The sequence below is a fragment of the Paralichthys olivaceus genome, chromosome 15 (assembly GCF_024713975.1).
Source record: "Paralichthys olivaceus isolate ysfri-2021 chromosome 15, ASM2471397v2, whole genome shotgun sequence".
Classification (NCBI taxonomy): Eukaryota; Metazoa; Chordata; class Actinopteri; order Pleuronectiformes; family Paralichthyidae; genus Paralichthys; species Paralichthys olivaceus.
In genome coordinates, this window is record NC_091107.1 from 17921282 (window position 1) to 17932250 (window position 10969).

General features: G+C 41.6%; 1 protein-coding gene across 1 annotated transcript; it reads left to right on the forward strand.

Annotated features, from left to right (window-relative positions):
• The first annotated feature begins 649 nt into the window (after nt 1-649).
• Nucleotides 650-10434, forward strand: trpv1 (transient receptor potential cation channel, subfamily V, member 1). Its single transcript, XM_069539792.1, has 16 exons — nt 650-1201; nt 2403-2642; nt 2803-2960; nt 3058-3210; nt 3314-3451; nt 4687-4985; nt 5194-5367; nt 5454-5609; nt 5981-6076; nt 6168-6238; nt 6983-7148; nt 7232-7298; nt 7509-7840; nt 7934-8055; nt 9818-9939; nt 10046-10434. The coding sequence occupies exons 2-16, from the start codon at nt 2425-2427 to the stop codon at nt 10132-10134; spliced, it is 2361 nt and encodes a 786-aa protein (XP_069395893.1). The 5' UTR covers nt 650-1201; nt 2403-2424; the 3' UTR covers nt 10135-10434.
• The last annotated feature ends 535 nt before the right edge of the window (nt 10435-10969 follow it).

Consider the following 10969-nt stretch of genomic DNA (forward strand, 5'->3'; position numbering starts at 1 on the left):
TTATCTTATAATATATACATTATATACATAGTTTTCCTGTGTGGAAAACACACATGATGTCAGTGTTATTAAGGTTTACTACTGTCGTGGCAATTCTGCAATCCCACTCTGACAACGAGGAAGGAGACAAAAATCTCTTACAGTGTTGTCACACTTTAATGCTCAGAGCATGGTACATAAGACAAGGGTTAGTTTGTAATATGCACACCGATGGGAAGCTGTTCTTTCTGTTTATACATTTGGCTCGTCCCTCCCCCTCCGGTTGAGGTTGTTTCTGATCCAAAGGTCAGGATCTTCTGGTGACATCAGGGCAACAATGCCTTAGTTTAAGCAATCAGGTCAAGATTCAGTTGCACAGAATTCAGCATGATCAAGGTTACATTGTAAAGATTAAATCATTATCAATCATAGAGAAAATGAACCTAAGTACATTCTGCATGATCAACATGTTACATTTCCCTTACACTACTCAGGCAGCATTTTGTTAAAGCAACTCCCCTTATATGGAAATATGTTTCTGTCAGTGCTGATTCTGATTTGATGCCGACACTACCATCTCACTGTCTTGGTCTCTGTAAAAAAAAGAAGAAGAAGTGATTCTTGGAGAGGAAACAGCAGTGGCATGCAGAACCTCTGCAACCACAGACTCAGTCACATGACCACAGCTGCACTGGGAGCAAACACAGCCGTAAAAGTGAAACTATTGAGGGGCTGATGAGACGCAGGAAGACCTTCAGCAACATTAAGGACTAAAGAAGTGATATAAGATATATTACTTAAGAAATATAAAATACATGTGACAATCTTTTTTAAAAAATCCTTAATGGGTATTTTTTTCCAGCTAAATGTTACAGTGGAGTACTCGAAATGTATCAATGAAAATGTTTTAGAAAGCTGCTCAGCAGTCATCATTGGAACACATTAGTGTTAATACAACATGTCAGAGTTGCTGGTGATGGGGGAGGTCAATAACGGCATCCTTTTTAAGTCCGCAGCACTTCACTAATGTGCTCTGATATTCTCCAGGGCGGGTCACTCAATCTGCTTCGAGCTTCCTCCTGCTATTTTGTCTCAGTTACACTGAGCGCTCATCTCATGATCTCTGCTCCTCTTTGTTTGCTTTTTTTTTGTTTTTTGACGCAAAGATCTGATTTTTGATGAAGAAGACCATCTGGAAGAGAGAGAAGAAGAATTATTTCTGGTGAGTCACTGATGTGTTATGGCATTGTCTTCAATTGATTGAGGAGATTCAGGAGAATATCTTCAGCATCTTTACATGGACAAAACCTAGTGTTTTTGAAAATATTTTTTTCTCATTTGCATGACATGTAACTGATCATTTATTATTTAAACATACAACCATAAAGACATTTGAGATGATGCACTGCACGGCTTCCGTTGTTGCTTTGCTTTGATAAAGATACAGAAAATCAGAAGGAACAGACTTCAAGGAAGTGACTGTCTCTCTTTACAGTATTATTATTGTAAGAAATAATCTTTATTAATAATCAGTCTAGCTGAAGTATTCTCCTAAAAACCAATGCAAATCAAATCAAATAAAAAAAAATTATAATGCAAAATTATAAAAAATGCAATACAGAATATTTGAGTTTCATTATAAGATGGACATCCCTGTTTCTGCATTCTTTGCGATGCTTCCTTTGTCTTGTGATGATCATGCTGTTTTAAGCGTCACTGATTCCTCATTTTCTGGATGAAAAGGGGAACAAGAAGTCACAGGAGATGTATGTTTCTTTTGTGCTTAACATGTCATCGTCTTAATCACAACGTTGGACCAATAAGATTGTCTGAACAGCTGATAAAGATTGGATTATTCTACTCAGACGTGACTGTGAAACTGTGTTGTGTGCACTTCTGTCACAGAAATCTTATCAATAAACTCCTTTGTTGGTCACTGGGGTTGAGCTATCACATGTTTGTCTGCCCGTGAGGTGTGGTTAACAGCTGATACGAACATAATGTAACTGATGTGTAGCGCACCAACACTAAATCAATCAAGGAGGTTATGTTTACACCTCTGTCTGTTTGTTGGTTTGTTTGTCTATGTGTTTGTTCGTTGGCAGGACTTTTTTTTTTTGTCTTTGATTTTCCAGGGAATCATTCATGAATGGTTAAGGGAGTGATATCTATCCAAGTGTGGGCAATCTGATGCAGCTTGATTTAATTTAAAGCAACTGTTGCACCAAGAGTATGCACTCATTCTAATATACAATCAGCTTGTTTGATTTTAGAAATCTAAGATGCTGGAAGAGATTAGAAAAACATTTTATTCAATATTTTGTTCAATCTTAATAATCCTTTGGCGGCTTATAACTTGTCTACAGAAAATGTCTTGTGCGCTATTCAAAAACCATGTACACTTGTGGCATGTCTCCACACAGACCACTGCAGACACAGGCAGCGATGAAGAAGTCAGAGATGTTTGGCTTCTCCCTGGAAACAGACGACAGGACGGAGACGGAGAAATTACGGGACAAAGCAGACAGTGCAAAGAGGACTGGATTGGTCTCTGCTTTGGGTTTGGGCCAGGAGGCCCCCATGGCACCAATGGACACTGATCACCAGGAAATTATAGATAAAACCAAGCCTGACAGACCCCAATTCAATCTCAACTTTGACAGGTTCTCCATGCCATGATAATATGATCCTACCTTTTTTAAATCACCATATCTCAGGTTCATTGTGTTATCAAGCCCCACAGAGCTGTTTCATGGAGTGGCTTGACCTTTTGACTCATGTATTTCTCTAACCCAGTTGTCTGTGTGATATTCTGCATTGTAGAGCGATTCGAGGTATAGAGCAGGACAACAGGGAGACAGACCGTGAGAAATTTATAATTGAACGGCTGTTTGATGCAGTGGCCACCAGAGACTGCACAAAGCTTGAGGGCCTGCAGGACTACCTGCACAAAAACATGAAGAGACTCTCTGACCCCTCCTGTGAGTGTGACAGGACCCTCAGTGCACCACACTATAAGCTGTTGACACATGTGTATATGTGTGTGTTACCCCCCTGAGTGTTATGTTGCACCTGCAGATCAGTCATATGGCAAAACCACCCTCATGAAGGCTCTCCTGCACCTCAGAGATGGCAAGAACGAGACTGTGGAATTGTTAATTGAGATTTCCGAGAGGCTGGGTGACATTAAAGAGTTTGTGAATGCAGCCTACACCAGCAGCTATTACAAAGGTACACTTTTTATCTGAGAGCTTGAATTTCACACAATCCTTTTTTAAGGGAGCCCACTCAGTCAGTCTTTCCTAGTTAACACAATGATGTTTGACTCTGACAGGTCAGACAGCTCTCCATATAGCCATCGAGAGGAGGAGTCTCTCCTATGTGAAACTACTGGTCAGTAAAGGAGCAGACGTCCACGCCAAAGCCTGTGGCAAATTCTTCCAGCCACATGACGGCCCCTACTTTTACTTTGGTGAGTTCAAAGAGTGGAGCCTCACACTTACATCATCTACTGGGTAGTAAAACTCAGCATTTGACTTTGCTCCCATCTTAGCTGGGTTGTTTCTCTGCTGCACATCAACCATTGAGTATATCAATATCCAAAATTCAGTTTCTTTGTTTTATTTTCATTTCATTAATAATAACGGTTACATTCTTAATTATGCTAATGATGGGTATAAGCTCAAGTATGAGTATGAAACTAGGTCCTGCCTTTGACATTAAGTGCATGATAATATTCATTGTCATCATTATTGATTATGTTTTCATCAGAGATTAGTCACCTGAAACTCAGAATTGTTGTGTTGTCATTAGCTTAAAATGAGCAATTCATATCTAAATCAGGAGCTGGTACACCACAGAACCCTCCATGTTGGTAGTCGATTGGAAAGACAGTGATCAGGGCATAATTATACAGTTATTTGCAATCTATATCCTCACCACTAGATGCAACTAAATCTTACAAAATGGACCTTCAAGCACATTTTTAAATAACTCTGATGACATCACGAAGGTTACAGAAAGTAAACATTTGTTTTCTCAGGCCGAGTTGCTCCCGAGACAAGTAAACTGAACCTTGTGTGAAACCAATGATGAAACACCAACTTTTAGTGCGTAATACTTTGGGCACCTGCTAGTTCACCTGGTAGCACGGGACGCCCTGCACCCAGAGGCTTGAGTCCTCCTTCAGCGCCTGAAGGTTAGGTTCTCACCCGGCTCTTTGCTACACGTTTTCCCCATTTCATGCATAAACTTATCTGACAATAAAGGTGAATGTCCAGAGTTAAAGTTACACTGTACATATTAAGGTGTGTCCTTGTACAGTCATGTGAAATCTGGAACATGGACTGTTGTCAAAGAAAAGATTTATAGAATAAACTCCAAAGGATCATTTCCATCAACCAATGTCCATTTAAAGTCAACGGATAAACTTGGTTCTTGGAAAGAGACCTTGGTAGGGCTTAGACAATACAATAATTGTTAGATAAACTTTTACCTAAATGATGTCCAGTTTTTAACAGGTCAGTAGTCCCAAAATTATATCTGTCATTCAAATAACTAATTAGAATTAGAAAAATGTGTTAGTTTGCAGTCAAAGGTCATGCTTTACATTGATGAACTGAGTGTGGAAATATCAAACCTTACACACAGACACATGCTAAATAAAGAACAGCCACTGACTGTAGTCCCTCTCTACGTCATCCTCAGGTGAGCTGCCTCTGTCTCTGGCTGCCTGCACCAACCAGGCTGATATAGTGGACTTCCTGATGGAGAACGAATTCCAGCAGGCGGAAGCAAAGCTGGGGGATTCTCAGGGTAACACAGTGCTGCATGCCCTGGTGGTGGTTGCTGACAACTCCCAGGAGAACACAGACTTCATCACCAACATATATGACCGCATACTCAAGACCACTGACCGACTGTATCCAAACCTGAAGTTGGAGGACATCGAAAACAAGCGGGGGCTAACACCTCTTAAAATGGCTGCCAAGACTGGCAAGATAGGGGTCAGTAGAGATATGGCAACACAAAGGGCATACAAATTTTAGCATGTATTTAATTTAATTCTTTTTATTAAGGAAAACATCATTTAAGAGGCTTCCATATAGTTCTGCTGCCTAGTAGTGTGTTCCAGACAAGTCTACAGTTTTAGTCTGAATGTTTAACTAGACAACAGACAGTGAACCTTCTGGCTTTCCTTTCATCCGTCTGCAGCTTTTTTCTCATATCCTGAAAAGGGAATTCCAAGACAGCCACAAACACTTGTCCCGTAAATTCACTGAATGGGTTTTCGGGCCGGTCCACTGCTCCCTGTACGACCTGGCCTCGTTGGATTCGTACGAGGATGCCTCAGTCATTGAGATACTGATCTGTGGCAGCAAGATTCCTGTGAGTTCTGGCATCACGAGCTCAGTCAGAGCTGACACTGTCCTCATCCCATTCTTAAACATCTGTCTCCTCCTGTTCCCTTGCAGAACCGTCACAAGATGCTCGAGACGGAGCCTCTGACCCAACTGCTGGATGAGAAGTGGAAGAAGTTTGCGGGTCCTCTTTTTTTCCTCAACTTCCTGTTCTATCTTCTCTACCTGATCATATTCACTATTGTGGGTTACAGTAAGAAGGAAGGAGAGGTGAGGTTCAGGGTACCAACTGTGTGATTTTTTTGTGTATCCGTCTCCATAGATTGAACATAAAAATGCATCCTTCAACTATCCTGAAATGAAGCTAAATTATCCATGATACGAGTGCCGCCATCTTGTGCAATTGGAGCAAGATGCATGCATAGTAACAATTGAGCCATCTTTCAGAAACAACTTTTAAGTTTGGTTCTTGTAGCATTCACTAACATGGAGGAGGTCAGATTTATGACCTATAGTGCAGCCAACCGCCAGGTGGCAATCGAGGCACTTTGGCTTCATTTCCAGGAAGCATATCATCCATCTATGATCATTCTGAGACAGACCTGTGGTGAAGTTGCTGATGTTTGACCTCTGCTCCACAGCCTCCGTTTCCCCTCGAACACAACATAGCGGGTTACCTGTACGTTTCAGGCCAGCTGCTGTTACTATTTGCAAACATCTATTTCTTTCTAGTAGGGGTATGTGCTCGCTCTTACTCTAAATCTTATCACCATCTTGTGGAGAATGTATTCCAGTCATGTGCCTTTAACCTTTTTCTTAAATCCCCAGATAAGAGACATGTGCAGGAAGCGACCAAAGCTGCAGACATTGCTGACCGATGGATATTATGAGATTCTTTTGTAAGTCTAAATGTATTTTTCCATCTGTCTGTCTGTCTGAAAAGATTTTCAGAGGATTACATTAGAGGTTTTATCACTAACGCAGTAGCCAACAAACATCATGTTTACACAATATTTTTATTTGCTCTCCTGTACAGAGGATCACTCTAGGATACTTTATTTAGTTGTTCGATGTGTGACAAGGGTCCATTTTTACAGAGCTTCACAGGAACAGGAAGGGAGGGGAAGCTGTGGCCAGTGAAGCGTTTGTTTTGGTCAGAGATACTGGTGCTAGAGCACCATCTAGTGGGAGTAAATATCACACATTTGAAAATAGTCATTCCCCGCACAGGAAGGTGAGTTTATTGGACCATCGTTTTCAGACATTAACTAGAATAATAACACAGGTATACACATAGTGAGGGGGTTTTCTTCTGAGGTCTGTCTGATAATTAGCAGAATCATGCAAAACCTACTGGACAAATTAACAGGAAGCATGGTGGATGGATGGGTCGGAGCAGAGGATTTTTTTGGCCTTTTTCAACATTGTGAGATAGAGATTTTTCATAATTTTCCTTGATTTCTCAGAGAATAATTCATGAATCTTGATGAAAAAAATCCAACATGTTTAAGGGACTGATTTTTATGAGTGTATGTCATTTGGTGCCAAAATAAAACTCCAGATCTAGTGAAATCAAATGTAGATGTCTGTTGCACTGAGTTCTAATTTACAATGAAAGTTGTCACCACTCTACTGTTTGGCAGTTTCATGCAGGGCTGCCTCTTCCTGACCTCGGCTGGGCTGTATGTGTGGGGGCGGCAGGAGTACCTGGGCTTCATGGTGCTGTGTCTCGCTCTGAGCTGGGTGAACCTGCTCTACTATTCCCGAGGAGACAGACACATGGGCATCTACAGTGTCATGATACAGAAGGTACAGTCCACGCATCCTCAGCTGTGTCACAGTGAACACCCCTATGATCACTCTCATCCCTGATGCCTCCTTTCTTTTTGTAGATGATCCTCAGTGACATCCTGCGATTTCTTTTTGTCTACGTCGTCTTCCTTTTTGGATTTTCAGCAGGTATTTTACTTTTTCCTCTGTAAATTCAAGACATTCAATACTGACTTGCAAATAGAATGCACAATTGAATATTATCATAGTTATACTCACCTTAGATTGATTTGAAAACTAGCACTATCCTACAGTTTCTAAATAAATCCCCTTTACAGACAAATCAAGAGCACATTGAGAAAAAACTTTAACTTAAACATATTCCTCTTCCGGTCTCAGCTGTGGTCTCTCTGCTCAAAGAGCCTCCTGTGAAAAACAAAACACACAATATTAGTAAGGGGCGTCTCTTTGCTCCCCTTGACCCTGGCGAGGAGTGCGTGAAACCCTCCTTCACGAACATCTCCTACACAACGCTGCAGCTCTTCAAGTTCACCATCGGCATGGGTGACATGGAGTTCACGCAGGACTACCACTACAAGGAGGTCTTCTACATGCTCCTCATCGCCTACATCATACTCACCTACATCCTGCTGCTCAACATGCTCATCGCCCTCATGAACCGCACTGTAGAGAAGATCAAATTGCAAAGCAGCAGCATCTGGAAGCTGCAGGTGAGTGAAGTATCCAGAGTTTTTCACTGGTCGTGCGAGTGACTGCATCTAGGCAGCTGTGGTTTGAATGAGGTGCTGTGAATTGGGTTTCAGAGGGCCATCACCATCCTGGACATGGAGAAAAGGCTGCCAGGTTTCATAAGGAAGAGGTTACGCTGTGGGGAGGAGAAAAAACTGGGCACGGGTCTTGAAGAAGATCGTCGCCGGTGTTTCAGGTTAGCTTCTCAGACAATCACACAACCAGTGACTAAAATGTCCAACAATGTTTCACACAGTCAGTAGATCACAATAAGGCCCCAGATAGAAAGTCCAACAGCTGTATGGATAGTGTGGAAATGTAGAATCTGTTTATTTGATTTATACGCATGTGTAAATGAAGCATATAGAAATATAAATAAAAACACATGAAGACTAGAATGGCACTAGAACAGTTGAGACATGAGAAGTTGGAGGAGCAAAGGCACTGACGTCTTCATTAATTGGAGGAATAAAAGAGAAAGAGGAAAATCCAGAGAAGGGAGATGGATGCAGAAAGATAACATCATCTCCAGGGCAAGTTTCTCATGGTGCTGGACCCTAGAATAAAGATAGAATGTGCAAAATGTTAGTAATATCTACATATTCGGGTTTAGGGTGATTCAAAATTGAACAAGAGTTCATATTTCCTTATGAAACTACATTTATATTCACTACATTCAGATTTTTATTTGAAAAAAGTTCCTTGAGCCGCCCCCTGATCCATATCTGCACAAAACGTTTCTGTGTTCTTTCCTGACTCCCACCACATCCTTCAACCAAGGTTTGTGGCAATCAGTCCAGATTTGGCCTAATCCTGCTAACAAACAAACAAACAGATGCAAACATCGTTGGTGGAGGTAACCACACTATGACCGTGTTAAGGATGTGGCTCTAAGGATGAGAACATGTATTTGTCTCAACAGATGCCATGAATCTTTGACATTTCCTTTAACGCCACCATGATGTTGACCTCTGTGATTTTGATGTCTCAACGGTACTGAACCGATTCCTGTTGAACTTAGTGCAGATTCCCCTTTTGGTGATCCCACGGTTCATCTAGCGTCATCATTAAGTCAAACGCTTTTTTGTTGTCAAATACGTTAGGTCAAGACTCAAATACATGCACAACTCATCAGCCCCAGCTGCACCTGCATTTGGTTGGTGCTAGTTTGCAAATGTGTCCGTGCTAATGTGCAAAATGGAGGTAAAATCACACCTGCTAAATATCAGCAAGTTAGCGTTGTCATTGTGGGCATGTCAGCGTGACGAGAGAAGCATTTAGCTCAAAGCACCACTGTGCCTAAGTGCAGTTGAACACAGCTGTAGTCTTGTCACACAATATTGACATACTGTTGGGTAGAAACTGGAAATCTCTGATATCTTCATTACTTCAGTTGATATACATTTTGCAAAATCCCATTAATTGACTCTGATTGCACAGTAAACTACGGGAAGACTTTTATTTCAGCATGTTATTACTGGTTGGTTTTTGGGCTGTGGGCTGAATAAAGTGAAACCATCATATGTAATCTGCAGTGTGCATTCATTGTGCATGCTGGGTACGAAAGCAACAGGCCAGAGGCAGAGAATAGTGGCACTGCTCGGTAGTGCTCATGCAGTATATTGGCTCTAGTTGTGCTGGATGAGACACAAAACCTGCATGTGTGGCCTTAATTTTGAGTCTTGGTTTGTTTGCGTGACAGAAAGGCCACAGTGAGAGCGATTGCAAAAGATGTTTGTACCTCACAGATTGTTAACAGAGGAATAAAAAACAGCAGGAAAATATGAAAGCAGAAGCAAAGGTTTGTGCTTTAAGATTTAACAAATGATGCAGCTGTGTGAGCGGGATCGATTGAAGTGCAGCACAATGTTCTTTACTAATTTGCCTTCTCTGACGGCTGATTGATGTGTCACACAGCGGACAGTAATTGGAGCATGTGTCTCTTCTTGTCGTCTCAGAGTGGAGGAAGTCAACTGGAACAAATGGAACATCAACCTGGCCAAAATCAATGAGGATCCCGGCTGCTGGGATCGTTTACACCAGCCTGCATCAGGCACCCCGGCGCACAGACCAAACAGAGGTGCGGACACATTTCTAGATTAGAAAAAAGGCCTTTTTCTAATCTTGTAATTCTCTGTGGCAGGAAAGTGATCTGCCCCTGGTGACGTTTCCTTCTTTTTCCACAGGGAGGAGCTGGAGAGGCTTATTCAGTGACAGCAGTAGGCAGAGGTATCAGTCCACAGAGATGAATCCTCTAAGCAGCTCACAGGTCTGAAAAGACACAGTTCAGAGCTTCACTCAGCCTGACTGACCTGAGCGACGAGGCATTCAAACCCAAAAACAGTATTCACTTTCAGCTCTACCTTCCTATATGACTGATACTCCACCGCCAGCTTGACTTTAAATGTAATCTTTAAGGCAATTTTTCAGATACAGACAGTAATGAGAAAGAGATTTTTGACATTCATCCAGTTGACTGTAAAAATGAAAATGTTTCAATGCTGTTTATATACCAAAAAAACCATGCATTTAAAACCCATTAACTATTTATAACCTTCCACACATGTCACTTTAAGCTCCAACAGGATACATGTCCTCTGTCTGCAAAAAAAAAATAAAGCTACATCCAAAGGCACTGCTCAAAATCCTTCATGGGGCAAGACGGATCACGGAGGTGCTGATCCTGCCCTCCCACTGCATGCCCTTTACACAGGTCCCATTTTCATCACAGCCAGACAAGCTAAATCTACTGCAGCCTCACAGTCCTGCAGATTTCACAGCTTGCTCTGTCTACTCTTCTTCCTGTTTCTATTTGGCAGGGCCAGGCTCAGATAAATGGCATGAAAGCACAGCAATAGGTGCAGCTATGACTGCCTTTAACACCAGCCGTTAGTTTAGATGGACCCTTTGGATCATTTAGTCTCATGTTAGGGCTGTTTATCTCAGAGACAAGTGTGTGAGTAACTGACCTACCTGAACATGTTAATATTTTAACTTACTAAGCTGCAGAATGAGGAGTGCAATAGAAAACGTGCAATAAAAGCATCTGTTGTTAGTTCCAACGTGTACAACAATGTTCCAGATATTCCAAACTATGGCTCAGACTCATA

Bases quoted from the DNA above. Each gene is read 5' to 3' on its own strand.
- trpv1 (XM_069539792.1), top strand. From the start codon at position 2,425: ATGAAGAAGTCAGAGATGTTTGGCTTCTCCCTGGAAACAGACGACAGG. The intron at 3,452-4,686 runs GTGAGTTCAAAG...CGTCATCCTCAG, and splicing joins CGGCCCCTACTTTTACTTTG to GTGAGCTGCCTCTGTCTCTG. The intron at 5,368-5,453 runs GTGAGTTCTGGC...GTTCCCTTGCAG, and splicing joins TCTGTGGCAGCAAGATTCCT to AACCGTCACAAGATGCTCGA.